This window comes from Orycteropus afer, unplaced genomic scaffold (assembly GCF_000298275.1).
Source record: "Orycteropus afer afer isolate SDZICR_OR568_19922 unplaced genomic scaffold, OryAfe1.0 scaffold00098, whole genome shotgun sequence".
NCBI classification, from domain to species: Eukaryota; Metazoa; Chordata; class Mammalia; order Tubulidentata; family Orycteropodidae; genus Orycteropus; species Orycteropus afer.
The window spans coordinates 4,818,447-4,834,472 of record NW_006921685.1 but is presented as its reverse complement, the minus strand read 5'-3'; the positions used below and the strand labels follow the sequence as shown (position 1 = coordinate 4,834,472).

The window sequence follows — 16,026 nt, the reverse complement described above, 5'->3', positions numbered from 1 at the left end:
CTTGACTCAAAGATCTGGCATCTCTGTCAAATATGATCAATAATTATTGTTATTTAAAGCTTACATAATTGAACTCTGTGAAAATAGTTTTATATTTATGAACATCTCTTTTTTATATGTCTTACTGATTTTATAGAAGCTCTGGCAGGGCAGTGGTTAAAGCATTGGGCTGCTAACCAAAAGGTCAGCTATACAAACCCTCCAGCAGCTCCATGGCAGAAAGATGACCAGTCTGCTTCCATAAAGATTTAAAACCTTGGAAACCTTTTGGAGCAGTTCTAGTCTGTCCTGTACAGAAACTGTGAGTTAGAACCAACTTGTTGGAATTAGTTTTTTCTTGGGTTTTATCAATTATTAATTTTAATAGAGAAATTAAAGACTCATAGTGCCTGAGGCATTTGACTGCTATCCAGAAGCCTGACGGTTCAAACCCACCAACCACTCCTTGGAAGAAGGTTGGGTAATCTACTTCTGTAGTGATACCACCTTAGAAATCCAAGGAGGGCTTGCTATGAGTCAGACGGCAATGAGAATTTGTTTTTGTTTTTGTTATTCACCATATCGCACATTTTTTTTTTCTTTTTAAGTATTTTACTTTATAATACCTCCTCCTTATTTTTTTACAGATTAGATTTATCTTCCTAATAGGATTAATCACTTTTCAGAAACAAAGACCAAGCTATAAACTTTTTTATTAAGCCTTTATTCCATATACTCAGCAGTTAGGATGTGCTGGATATGTATAAAGACCTCAATATATACAATAATTATAGATGTTAAAATAGTTTAAAATACATATAAAATCAGAAAATTAACTTTTTTTCTTTCAGTTCCCACTCTATGATGGATTCTTCCAAAACTGAAAACATTAATGAAGTTTGCTGTATCAATGGACTTTTAATATATAAAACTTTTGCTGAAAATTGGGATAATATAGAGGCATTCCAGGCAAGGGCAGATGATATTGTTATTGTCACCTATCCCAAATCTGGTAAGTATCCCTGATATTCTAGTGTTTCTTTTTCAACAAAAAATAATCAACCCACCTTGAATGGTTAATAATAAGGAGTTCATTTCTTCCACATTTATTTTCCAACTAATTCCCCAAATTAAATAAAGACAGAGTAATTTTGATATAGAGATAGAAAGAAGCATAGACACTATTCAGATTGGACTAAGACTCACCCTACTCCAGTATGACTTCATGTTAACTTAACTGATAACATCTTCATAAACTCTTTCCAAACAAGGTCACATTCACAGCACCAGTGATTAGGACCTCATCATATTTTTTTGGTGTTACACAATTCAGCCCAAAAACTGGTCATCCAAAGAGGAAACCTGAGAGCAATTCTACATTCAGTTTCTCTTGCTTCTACATCACCCCTAATCAATCACACAAAATATTTTGTCCCTCTGGCCTCACAATTAGCCTCTTACAACATGTATTATTATTATTATTATTATTATTATTTGGCTCTTTCAATGACCTCTTACCACTAAAAGAAATTTGTCTAAAACACAGTTCTGATAACCTTGCTCTATTTTTAACATATATCAATACCATTCCATAACTGTTAGAAAACAAACTCAAATGCCTTAGGATGAACTGTTGTTGTTATTGTTGTGACCCTATAAGATAGAATAGAACTGCCCCATAAGGTTTCCTAGGCTTTACTGTAGCTTTACTGGAGGAGATTGCCAGGTATTTTTCTTCTGCAGAGTGGCTGGTGGGTTGGAACTGCTTACCTTTTAGTTATCAGCCTAGTGCGTAACCATTGAGCAACCAGGGCTCTTTTAGCATGAACTACAGAGTAGTTTTTTCTTGGCAATTTATGGCATTTTGTGTGTGGCACCTCATTGCCTTTCTAGTTTCATCCACACTTGTCTGTTTGGGTAAACTCATTATTTTAAGCCTTATCATCCATTTCCAGTTCTTTCCCTTACCACTGCATCATTCTTAAAGGAGCTCTGGTGGCGTAGTGGATAAGGTATTTGGCTGCTAACCAGAAAGTCAGCAGTTCTAACCCACCATCTGCTTTGCTGAAGGAAGAGAGGGAGATCTACTTTCATAAAGATTTACAGCCTCATAAATCAAATGGGGGTCACTATGGGTTGGAACCAACTCCATCGCAAAGAGTTTGAGGACTTTTTTGACACCACTCTTAAGGAACTTTGTGGCACAGTGGTTAAAGCATTTGGTTGCTAAACAAATAGTAGTTTGAACTCAATAGTCCCTTCATGGGAGAAAGATGAGGCATCCTGCTTTCATAAGATTTGCTGCCTTGTAAACCCTATGGGGCAATTTTTCTCTGTCCTATAGGGTCACCATGAGATGGAATCAACTCAATTGGCAATGGATTTTTTTTTTTTTTTTTTGTAGAACACTATTTTTATGATGGTCCTGGTATGGATCAAATGATTTGCACTTAGCTCCTAACCAAAAGGTGGGACATGTTAATCCAGCCAGTGGTTCTGTGATTGAATGCCTTGGTGATCTGCTTCTGTAAAATATTATAGCCAGAAAAACCATATAGAGCAGTTCTGTTCTGTAATGCATAGGGTCACCATGAGTTGGAATCAACTTCATGGCAATGGGTACACTATTCTTAAGTACCTGGCATTTGATTTTTAAAAAAACAAAAGACAGTTCCTCTGCCTGGTAGAAACCTTTCATGTCTCCCACAACTAGTGCATTTATTTTACTATTTAAGATTCAGTTCAATTATCATTTATTCTTGAAGGCATTTCTTGTCCCAAAGTCCCAGCAGTTGCAAAACTAACAGACTGAGATAACTGTCTCTCCTTTGCAAGTCTTTAAACTTTTGTGTCAGCTGACATGAACAGCATGTTGAGAAGAAAGTATTGTGATTTTTGAACATTTTCTGACTCTTCAAAGGACCTTTGGCCATCTTACAGTACAGAGTAGATACATTATTTTCTATATCCTCTGAAGTAAGACCCAATTTGAGACAGAATAGACACAGTAAAATTTGTGACTAATGGCATGCTTGAGTACAATTATTATTCAAGCCTCTTTACATTGTACATGTAAAAATTAGAATCTAAAACTATTATCAGCTTGTATAATGTCACAATTCTTCCTGGGCAAGTTTGGACTCCTTTGCCCGATGTGTCTTATTATAGTATTCATCCTTATTTATCAAGCCTATTTTGGGGTTGGATATATTTTCAGAAATATTTTTTGTCTGTCTGGGTTATTCTTACACCCTTCAAATAACATTGCATTTGTATCTTCAAATAACATTGCACTGTTATCTTCCTAATTTATCTATAAGTATGGCACTCTCTTCATCAGCTGTGTACAATCAGTCAGGGACTCATATTGAGTTTGCTTAATTTTTATAGGCACAACCTGGATTAGTGAAATTGTCGACATGATCTATAAAGATGGTAATGTGGAGAAGTGCAAAGAAGATATGATTTTTAATCGTGTACCTTTCTTGGAATGCAAGAAAGAAGATATTTTAGATGGTAATGTTCAAATTGATTTTAAAAGCTATATGCATCTATTTGAGAATATCAATACAAATGGTGCAAAGAAACAAGATTATAAGCAAGGGTGGTAATTAGAATTATGTCTTCTACATAGGAAAGCATGGAGATTTGAGTTTATGTCTTGGGAGTGTTTCAGCACATTTCAGAAATAGAGCTAAAAACACAATTGTGATATGTCTTCACTGAGCCAACTAATATGTCAGCATTTATTTGGAGGAATTTCAAAATATTTTGAACATTTGGATAATGGCTATAAGTTTCCAGTGGTCTATGAAAAAGGATATTCATCACAGATTATTTTAATATTGTGAAAAAATTTTAAACCACCTCAATGTTAATAAATGTATGAATAATAAAATATGGTATAATAATAGTATGAAATAATGTAAAAATGTAGGATGATCTGTGCTTCATGATATTGTACAGAGTCACTGTACCAAAAAGAATTGCTCAGCACTGAACTATTACAGGACGTAGCATGTGATCAAGAACTGATAGTATTAAAGGAAGAAACCCAAGCTTCACTGAAGGAAGTGACAAAAAACAAGGCTACAGAAATTGAGGGAGCTCTGGTAGCATAGTGGCTAAGGCACTTGACTGCTAACCAGAAGGCTGGTGGTTCAAATCCACTAGCTACTCCTTGGAAGGAAGATGGGGAAATCTACTTCCGTGGTGATACTGCCTCGGAAACCCAAGGAGGGGTAGCTATGAGTCGGGTCCGACTCGACAGCACATAACAACAACAACAACACAGAAATTGAGGGAAACACATTGAGGTGTTTCAACAAAGGGATGCAGCTCTGTAAGCACTCACTATTTTCTGTCAAAAAAAAAAATTGGAAGGCTGCTGTCTGGACAATCAACTGAAAGAGATCCACATTTGTTCTCATTCTAAAGAAAGGTGATCAAATAAACCACAGAAATTATTGAGCAATATCATTCATATTACATACAATTAAAATTTTGCTCAAAAATATTTTTAAAATGGTTACAACAGTACATCGACAGGAAATTGCCAGAAATTCAACATTTGTTTTTTATTGACATTGCAAAAGCTTTTAGCTGTGTGGATCACAACATATTGTGGATATATTTCAAAGGATTTGAATTCCTGAAAAATTTATTGTACTCACAAGGAACCTACACAGAGACCAAGAGGCAGTTGCTCTAATAGAACAAGGGGATACTGTATGGTTTAAAATCAGGAGAGTTATTTTTCAGGGTTGTATCCTTTCACCACACTAATTCAATCTGTATGCTGAAAATATAATCTGGGAAGCTGGACTCTGAACAAGAATGAAGTAACAGGTTTAAAGGAAGACTGATTAAGAGCCTGTGTAGAAGTAGACAGATGACACAACCTTGTTTGCTGAAAGTGAAGAAGAGTTGAAGCTTGTACTGATGAAGATCAAAGACTACAGCCTTCAGTATGGATTACACCTCAAAATGAAGAAAATAAAAGTCCTCAAAAGTGGACCAATAAGCGACATCATGATAAATGGAGAAAAGATTGAAGTTATCAAGGATTTCATTTTACTTGGATCCACAATCAATGCCTATGAAAGATTAGTCAAGAAATCAAAGGATATATTGCATTGAGCAAATCTGCTACAAAAGAAAAATGAGGGATATGAAAATCATCTCACAACATGGATGAGCCTGGAGGACGTTATGCTGAGTGAAATAAGTCAATCGAAGAAGGACAAATACTGTATGAGCCCATTACTATAAAAAGACAAAGAAGGGTTTGCTTGGGAAAGGGAACTCACGTTGTAGGTTACAGGGCTGGGGAGGGAAAGGGAGGGATTAATTTTGGGTTTAATTGGGGCCCACACACTGACGTGGATAAGAGGAGGGATGTATGGAAAGAATCTGTGACCACCATGATAACTTTAGGAAAAGGGAGGACACCGGATTGTGCACATAGGAGATAGACAACAGAAGCTAATACCAATCAGAGCATCCACAATACTGTGTTACCATTAACACCAAACACAGACTACAGATAAACACATAAACACTTGAGAGGATTAGATGGGGCTCAGTGATTAGATGGGGGATTATACTCTAGACCAAGGATAGATTCAGCTGAGGCTAACCTTGCACAGATACCAGTGATACAAAATACTTGCAGTCCTTACAGGAACAATAGAAGACAGACACAGACTAATCCCTCACAGACAACCAGATACTGTGGGATAGAGATCCAATGGATCTACCCTCTCAGGGCCACAGTATAGGGACACCAGACTCAAATGGTACCACAACATACATAAAAACCTTGTTCCTCATCCTACCTTGGTGAATATTGACTAGGGTCTTAAAAGCTTTCAAGCGGCCATCTAAGATGCATCTAATGGTCTCCTATCATTAGAACCGAAGAAAAGAGCAAAAAAAAAAAAAAAACCAAGGACATTTGTAAGCAATCAGCCCTAGGATAAGATAGCCGTTGGGACCAGAAGAACTATATGGTGCCCGGCTACCAATGACAACCACTCAGGAAAGGAGCAAAACTAGAGATCCTAAATAAAGTAGGATGAAAAACATGGAACAACAATAACAACAACAAATAACTCAATAATGACCAGAATTACTCATCGGGTAGAGTCTGGTGAGACCCTCCAATAAAACTCTCTCCCAGGGGCTGGCTCTCAACCCAACAGTAAACAAGATGTACATGCAGACCATTCAATCCAGGGTGAAGCACCCACATACACTGTGGAAATGCTTCCCTTGAAGCAATTGACCACAGGGTAACAGAGGGGCAACATTCGCAAGAGGAAATGCAGGACACACAGGAGTGCATAACTGTGAGGGACACGGGAGGAGAGTTACTGGTCAGGGAGAGAAGAAGATTGGATCAGGGTTGGGCATGGTAAATGGGGAGTGAAACTAAATGTACATATAATGTTGAATGTAAAACAAACTCTGCTCTGTAAACTTGAACCAAAAGCACAATAATAAATAAATAAATAAATAAAGTGTTGAAGGGAAAAGATGTTACTTTGTAGATTAAGGTGTACCTGTCCTAAGCCATAGAATTTTCAATAGCTTCATGTGCACGTGCATGTGCATGAAAGCTGACAATGAGGAAGTAAGACCACAGAATAATTTTTGCTATTGAATTGTGGTGTTGCTGAAGAATATTGACCATACCATGGACTGCCAGAAGAATGAAAAAATTTGTCTTGGAACACATACAGCCAGAATGCTCCTTAGAAATGAGAATGACCAGATTTGTCTCTTGTACCTTGGTCATGTTATCAGAAGAGACCAGTTCCTGTAGAAAATATCATGCTAAGTAAACAGAAAGTCAGTGAAAAAGGGGCAGATCATCCAGGAGATGGATTGGCACAGTGGCTGCAAAGACGGACTCAAGCACAGCAATGATTTTGAGGATGATACAGGATTGGGCAGTCTTTTGTTCTGTTGTACATAGGTTTGCTATAAGTTGGTATTGACTTGATGGTACCTAACAACAACATATGTATATCCACATAAATGTTTAAAGTTTTCTAACATTTGTTTTCTATCTTTAAATCAGGAGTAAGACAATTAAAAAACATGGCATCCCCTAGGATAGTCAAGACTCATCTGCCAGTTGAATATCTTCCAGTCTCGTTTTGGAAAGAGGACTGCAAGGTAACCAAGTCAAGTATTCCAAGAACTTTATGGAGCACAAATTTAAGAATTATAAAGTCAGGTATCACCTTAAGTGGGCCTTATGCATGCTGGTATATTTATTCTTTCATTGAATATATAGGAATATAACCTATATGGATTAAAGTTAGTATTATTAAAGAATCTATATTTCAATTCCCACTCTTCCATTTATCAGGAATAATTTCATGAAAATTAAACTCTTTAAGCTTCAGTTTCCCCTTTTGTAAAAGAAAAAGATACAATAGCATTATGTCATAGGGTTGTTAGAGCAATCAAGTGAAATAATGCTTGGAGGGTACACAACATAGTTGCCTAGCATGTTGCAAACATTGCATAAATACACAGCTTTTGTATTTCTTGTTACTAATTATATTTGATGCTTTCTTCTTAGAAAATATTGAACTTGGCATTGTGGGACAAATAAGCCAGACATGAAGAAACTAGACAAAGAACTTAAGTAGCTTATGGTACAGTAGAGAAGAGATGATATGGACATATATAACTACAATAAATTTTCCTCATGGATATAGTATTTATTGAGTGCCTATTATGTGCTAAGGATATAAAATTAACAAGGCACGTGCTGTTATCTTCCTCATGGACATATCATCCATGGGAATAAAAGGATAAGTAAACAACTAAAATAATAGATGCAATAGGTAGTTGAAGCCCTGGTGGCACAGTGGTTAAGCACTCAGCTACTAACCAAAAGTCAGTGGTTTGAACCCACCAGCCACTCTGTGGGATAAAAATGTGGCAGTCTACTTCCATAAAGATTACAGCCTTGGAAACTCTATGGGGCAATTCTAGTCTGTCCTCCAGGGCTGCTATTAATTGAGTCAACTTGATGACAATGCCTTTTTTGTTTTTTTCAATATAGACTTCTTACCTCCATAGATTAAGAGTTCTAATCCAGACACTGGGGTAGAGAAGACATCTTGGAGCAAGTAACATTCTTGGCTTATATTTGAAGTATGCATAGAATTCACTTGTTGTCACACCAGAAGCAATTAAGTATGGAGCCAAAATCAGTTCATTTTTGACTGGAATATTAAGTGTACATGTTGACAGGATGAATGAAGGCAGAAAAGTTTGGGACTGAGTACAAGAGGCATTGGAAGCTGTGCCTAAGGCATTTGACTGCTAACCAGAAGCCTGGAGGTTCAAACCCAGCAGCCACTCCTCAGAAGGAAGGTTGGGCAATTTACTTACATAGTGATACTGCCACGGAAACCCAAGGAGGGGTCGCTATGAGTTGGGTCCTACTAGACAGCATGTAACAAACAACAACAGTGCTGCCATAACAGAAATTCCACAAGTAGGTGGATTTAAAGAACAGAAATTTATTTTCTCACACTTCTGGAGGCTAAAAGTCTAAAATAAAGTCTTGGCCATTTCTATTCATTCTGTGGTTATTTCTCCTCATTTCTAGTGTCTGTTAGTGATCCTTTTTTTGATTGTAGACAGGTCCTCCTATAATATCTATCTTCTGAGTCTTTGCCCAATCTCTTCTTTTTATAACTCAGGAGTAATTAGATTTAGGACCCTTTCAACACTAATATGAGCTCATTCACATAAAAAAAAGAAACATTTTATATCCAAACAGGATCATATTCATAGAAATTCAGCGCGTATTCTTTGGACATACCGTTTAATCCATTGCAGCAGCCAAATTAGGAAGTTTGTACCTCACTGATAATGAGAGAAGGGAAATGTGTGCAAAAATAACTAAAATGGGGTGTAATATGGGATCTTGTCAAATAACTGGGAGTTTAGAGGAAGAGCAGAGCACTTCCTGCCCCCAGCCCTGGGAAAATCAGGAGAAGCCTCAGGAAGGACTTGCATCCAGACTTTAAAATATAGATAGTAATCCTATGCAGAGAACACCCAAGAAAGGAAAGATAACATGAAGAAAGGCAAAGGATTAAAGTTCTGAATTATATTCATTAATATGAATATTATATGAATATAAAAATTAGTATGAAAGAGTTCATTCTGATCTTAGGTTAAAAACATTTGAGAGAGTTGTTAATAATATTTAGAAAGTTCAAGATATCTGATAGCTGTGCTAATCACGTAAAATTCATGTTTATTCTTTAGTAATTGGCGATTTCCACAGAAGGACCTTAAAAATGAGAGCCATACTTTAGAATGAATGAGAAATTTTCTTTAAAATTGCTTGAAAATGGATAAGCTTGAGCAAGACAAGATGGTGACCTTATTCATATTCTGTAAACAGTTAAGAGTTAGGAGCCACTCTTCTTGATGGCATTGCTTAGGTGTTTGAGATCAGAGAAGATCAGACCAATACTGGAGTTGAGGCAGATTTTTTTCCTCCATCATTGAATATCACATCTAGAATAAGCCATGGAGATGTGATGCAACTGACATATTTAGTAAAGAGAAAACTTATGTCCAGAATGATGGATACTATGCACATGATTACAGACGTTCTTAATGCCAGGGCTAGCACCTAAAACCAAGGCTTCTTGATTCCTGGTTCATTGGTGTTTCCACTACATGTAAAATGCAAACTCAACAATATGTCTGTTGAGACTATATTTTCACTGAACTCAGTAACATTTAAATGGGCCCTCATAGATATCTTTTCATCAATATTGCAATTGAGGAAACAGCAAGACTTTTTTTTTTTCTCTAGTATGAGGAATGGAAGTATAGTAGTCTAAAGGCTAAAGGACCATACTGTTGACAGAATGATTTATCAATTATTTACTTACAGTAATTTTCTTTGCCCAATTTAATCTCATTCACTCTCAGTTTAGTTTCTTCATTTATGAATAGAATATGCTAACAACTTAACATTGTATATCAAGGGAATTTTGTGAGATTCAAGTGAGGTTAGTGAAAATAAGTGAATTGCTTGCTGAAAGTGAGGATGACTTGAAGCACTTACTGATGAAGATTAAAGACTACAGTCTGCAGTATGGATTACACCTCAATATAAGGAAAACAAAAATCCTCACAACTGGTCCAATAAACAGTTTCATGGTGGATGGAGAAAAGATTGATGTTGTCAAGGATTTCATATTACTTGGTTCTGCAATCAACAGCAATGGAAGCAACAGGCAAGACAAATCTGCTGCAAAGGACCTCTTTCAAGTGATGAAGAGCAGAGATGTCTCCTTGAAGACTAAGTGCACCTAACCTAAGCCATAGTATTTTCAATAGCCTCTCATGCCTGTGAGAGCTAGACAATGAATAAAGAAGACTGAAGAAGAGTTGATCATTTTGAGTTGTGTCGGAGAAGAAAGATAAGAGTATCATGGTCTGCTCAAAGAACTAACAAATCTGTCTTAGAGGAAGTGCAGCCAGAATGCTTCCTGGAAGTGAGAATGGCCAGACTTCGTCTCACCTACTTTGGTCATGTCAGAAAGAACCATTCCCTGGAGAAGGACATCATGCTTGGTAAAGTGGAGGATCAATTAAGGGAAAGGACCTCAACTAGATGGATTGACATAGCAGCTGTAACAATGGGCTGGTGCAGGATCAGGCAGTGTTTCATTCTGCTGTGCATAGGATCTCTATGAGTCGGAGATGACTCCACGGCACCTAGCAACAACAACATTGGACAACATTCAAACCTGCTGTTACTTCAGGTTACTGAATAAGATCTCTTCTTTAAATTTTACATATTTTATACACTTTCTGCCATGAGTATATGATATGTTTGTCATAGGGAACATGAAGTATTCTTTTAAACATTTATTGAGGGTATTTTTGGGAAAAAAAAGTGGAAATAAGCTATCAAATATAAAATTTCATCTTCTTAGATGATCTACCTTTGCCGGAATCCCAAGGATGTGGCTGTTTCTTATTATTATTTCCAATTAATGACACCCGTTCATCCAAAATATGCTTCATTTCTAGAGTTTGTGGAGAAATTCATGGATGGTGAAGGTAAGAACAATGGTTTTACATGATAATCTTTGTAATCTAAGTGAATGATTCAGAATTTGATTTGATTGAATTTTATTCAGATATATACCATCTCAGACAAATTTCTGTTCTCTGTCCTTATGTTATCTTCTCTCATCTACAGTCAAAACATTGTAGAGGGCCTCGAAGTGTGGAGCAAGTACAGGGTTTCCAGATATGAATAACAAATTAAAGAATCTGGACACTGTAATCAAACACTTAAAAATAAATATGTAGAAGATGCTTGGAGTTGAAGACAACATTTTTTTTTCCTCTAAGATTGAGTGTCATTGGCCTGTTCTCTCTCATTTCTTTTTATTGGACAAGTATTTCACATTGCATTATTACAACTCTATTGAACAAAGGGGAAGGGAACAAAAGGGAGAAGGCATCCATTTATTTCCAAGAATGATGCCAAATGCTTTAACTGTACTATTTGGCTAACAAAAGAAAAGGTAGTGAGTGGTCCTTAGAGTTTGAGTAAGTTGTATATGGCTACTCATTTAGTAAAGTGAGATCATAATTCACAAAGAAGTCTGAATGTTTCCAAAGCCCTTGCTCTTATTATTCAGTGTGCAGTCTGAATATTTCAGTCACATTTCACAGACAAGTACAAGAAATATTTAAGCAACATTCTGGGAAATTTTGCCTTTATAGTTAATTTTACCCTGAAACCAAACTCATTCCTGTCCAGTCAATTCGAACTCTTGTATTTGACCCCTTGTATTTCAGAGTAGAATTGTACTCCTTAGAATTTTAATGACTGATTTATTTCAGAAATAAATCACCAGGACTTCCTTCTAAAGATCCTCTGAGTGAACTCAAAACTCCAACTTTTTTGGTTAGCAGCTAAATACTTAACCATTTGACCACCCAAGGACTCCAACCATAGCCTACAACAACTGAGATTAGAAGATGAAAGAGTTAAGGATTCTAGTATTCACTAAAAAAAAAAAAAAAAAGAAAGAAAGAAAGAAAAGAATCCTGTAGGAATAATTGAAAAAAAAAAAAAATCAGTAATGAATTTTTATCTACAGAATATAATGTTAAACCAATAGGAGTAGAATATATGTGTTTTGTGTTTGTTGCCACATTTTGAAAACAAATTATGCTGAAAAGCCATGAATAAGCCTCAATACAAATGATCCACACTGTAGAGTAGAAAAAAGTAAGTTGGACCTCTGTAAAAGTGTTGAATCAGGTCAATATAATTATGATTATAAAGTCTTCATGAAAGAAAAATTATGTAATAGGGTAAAAACTGAATAGGTTTATAATGGCTTATTGTAAGCCAACATACTTTGACTTGCACATTGTTATATTATTTTGCTAGTTTTTCATTGGGTAAAACATAAATATAGGTGAGAATTGGAAAGTGAGAGAAGAGATAGCATTTGATAGTATCATATCATCTCCAAGTTTTCTAACTTTCTACACTATGAGTCCATAAGAGAATAATTATTACCATCTAAACTCCAGGAGGTAGGAGCTCTCATGGTGCAGAGCCTAAGTCATTTGACTGCTAACCAGAAGGTTAGTGGTTCAAAACCACCAGCTACTCCATGGAAGGAAGACAACACAATCTACTTCTGTAAAGATTTACTCCCTTGGAAAATCAATGGGGGTCGCTATGAGTCAGAATCAACTTGATAGCAGTTTTTTTTTGTTTTGTTTTTAAACTCCAAGATGGTAATAAATACTCGTATAACAACTATCTGCAGTTGGTAAAACTAGTTTGTAAATGGTAAATTTAAGATGAGGACTAATTCTTCTGATGACTTGACCTTTGATAATTCTACTACCTAACTCCTTTCATTTAACAACCTGATTTCATACGCACACTCATAGCAGTTTCAAAAGACATTCTGAATCAACTCAGTGAAATGTGGACTTCCCTTCCTTTTTCTCTATGTCACAAGCCATATCATAATAACAAAAGTTGAGAATGTTTTTCTGGACATGAATTACTCAAGATAATTCTCTCTTGCTGCTGAGAAATCTACTTATAAGGCTGAACTACTAGTTATCTTTCCATTATCATTTATTTATATTTATTTCTTGCTACTATTATTTTCAAGGTTCATAGAGATAACATTATGCTCTTTAATTTTTTTTTTCCCTCTAATTTTAGTTCCTTATTGTTCCTGGTATAAACATGTAAAATCTTGGTGGGAAAAGAGTAAGAGCAACCCTCGTGTGTTATTTCTTTTCTATGAAGACTTGCAAGAGGTGAGAACCTGGAAATGCACAAGAAAATTGATCATTTTAAATTAATAATTTGCCTTTAAGTGATGACAATCACCACCAACATTATACATGAAAAGACCACATTATTAATATACTTTAGCACAAATTCGAAGCTGCTAAATACAAATCTTTTGTGAATGTATATATTTTAATCCCAGGTCTCAAACATTTTTCAAAGATAAAATGAAATCATAATGTGATTTTAGCCAGTTCTGAGTTTATAAAACAAAACACACATGCACAACATACACACCCCACAAATATGAGGGATCATCATGAGCTAGAAGAGTCAACTGCTCTTCGAATCTAGAGATTTTAGAATTTTCAAATAGGGGTGGAATATAATTATGTTTAAGATGTTTAAAGAAATATAAGAAGAAATAAAAAAGTTTATATGGGAACATGAGGCTGCTAAAATTATCAATACAGATTTAAAACAAAAATTCCAAGTAGATTACCTAGAAATTATTTCAAATATTAGAAAATCAAGAAATGGATTAAATACCAGATGATATGTCAATATTTAAAAGTCTGACAATACTAAATATTAGTCAGGATATGGATCACTGAGATATGTCACACTGTTGGTAACAGATAAAGATACTTCCCCTCCCATATATTTTTCATATTCACTTTTTTTCTTATTCCCTATTTGGTCAATAATGGCCACACTTAGGTTTTCTCTGTATGTAAATAAAGAGGGAGCCGAAGAATGAATAAATCATGGTTTCTGTTCTTTGTAGAATGTATTTAGAAAAAAACATATTAACGTGATATGAAAGACATATTAACACTATATGTAAAGACAGTCTTATTTTTCTTTTTAATTTTTCTTGCGATTTGTGTGAAATTTTACAGAACAAATTCATCTTCCATACAGCAGTTCACATACACTTTGTCTCATGACATTGACTACAATCTCCCACAGTTCAAAAGCTTTCCTCCCACCATCTCCCCATAGTGATCTCTTCCCTGTGTCCTTTCCTCCCGTGCATTCCCGTCCCCTGAGCTTTCTCCTGGTTAAAAACACTGCCCCCCTTCTGTTCTCCCGTGATTAACCGCTCCAAGGAGTGTGTGTACCTGATGTAAATGTTCATCCCATATGCCTGTCTATTGTTTGGCTGGAAGCCACAGGACTGAGTGCAGTTCCACAACTGATAAGTAACGAGGGGCCACAGTCTCAGGGGTCTCACCAGGCTCTATCATACCAGCAAAGCTCGTCTATTTTTATGATGCAAAATCTTGTGAGGAAGATAGTGAAGTTAATAAAAATTGTAAGACTACACTTATGGGAAAATAAATTGATATAGGAATTCATAAGAGCAATAAAGTGACATGTAACCAGAAATTTCAAAGTCAAGCTGTAATTTGCTGGATAGAGAAGGTGGAAAACTTCTAAGTAAAGGGAACTGCACACTAGAATAAACATCACAGTAGGTACTATAAATAGTTGCATAGGCTAGGTTGACTTGTAGCATACCCTAGCAGGAGTACACTGCTAATAGGGAACACTGTAGCGGGGGCATAGAGATGAGAATAACTATAACTATGTTGTATATACGACTGATATTTCATGTGCAGTATTTTGGTTTTTCACAGTTTATCTCAGTCTTTCTGGTTTCTTTGTTTCTGACCAGTTACATCAATAAATAAAAAGGAAAAAAAAAGGTGTCTGCAAAACTTAGTCTTTGAGAAATTATGTTTATATATATAGATTACAATTGAGCATTTACTCTGTGCCAAGGACTGCAATAAGCACTTTATAAACATTATTTCCTTTAGTTCTTCTAGTAATGTTTGAAATATCTTTTATATCCAATTTATGGGTGATGGAAATTATACATAGAGAGGATGAAAAATTACCACTCCTTCAAACCCATTCCCTATTGTTTTTCCTCACTGGAAGTCTAATTCTGGTATTAGAAGTTTAGTATTAATTTAATATTAAAAAATAATAAAAAGAAGAAGAAAAAAAGTAAAGTTTTTTTTTTATCTCTTTCTCTCATTCAAATGGATTTTATCAAATTAAATTTAAGTTAGCAGTTTAAGTTTAGCATTTGCCTTCAAAGCACTTTTTTCCTTCTTAGGATATCAGAAAAGAAATAATAAAATTGATTAATTTCTTGGGAAAGAAGCCATCAGAGGAGCTTGTAGAAAAGATTGTACATCATACTTCATTTGAAGAGATGAAGAATAATCCAAGTACCAATTACACAGCACTTCCAGAAGAATATATGAACCATAAAGTGTCCCCCTTCATGAGAAAAGGTGAGAAAATCATGTGGTTTGTCTCTATTGTTATCTGGCGTCAGAAGGAGAAATGGTTATAGATGAAATCTAATAAGGTCTATTCAAGGATAGGGATCCAGCTTATGTATTTTCAGTGCTGTTTCATATTTGGGCACCTTCTTTATTGAGTAACCAGTTCTGCTGAGGCATAAAATACTATTAAGCCACTGCTGTCAAGTCAATTCTGAATCATGGTGACCCTACAGGACAGAATAGAATTGCTCCATGAGGTTTCCAAGTCTATAAATCTTTATAGGAGTGGACTGCTATATCTTTCTCACACTGAATCATTGGAGAGTTTAAACTGCCAACATTTTGCTTAGCTTCCAAGTACTTAACCCTTGCACCACAGGGATATATATAAAATATATA

At 35.6% G+C, this 16,026-nt stretch overlaps 1 protein-coding gene across 1 annotated transcript in view; it reads left to right on the top strand.

Moving 5' to 3' along the window:
* The first annotated feature begins 840 nt into the window (after positions 1-840).
* LOC103198635 (sulfotransferase 1E1-like) overlaps positions 841-16,026 on the top strand; it is an 18,649-nt gene continuing 3,463 nt past the window's right edge. The window contains exons 1-6 of the mRNA XM_007942808.1: positions 841-991; positions 3,370-3,495; positions 7,064-7,161; positions 10,974-11,100; positions 13,250-13,347; positions 15,453-15,633. Of these exons, the coding sequence (XP_007940999.1) occupies positions 841-991; positions 3,370-3,495; positions 7,064-7,161; positions 10,974-11,100; positions 13,250-13,347; positions 15,453-15,633 (781 nt within the window). The remainder of the gene's footprint in view (positions 992-3,369; positions 3,496-7,063; positions 7,162-10,973; positions 11,101-13,249; positions 13,348-15,452; positions 15,634-16,026) is intronic.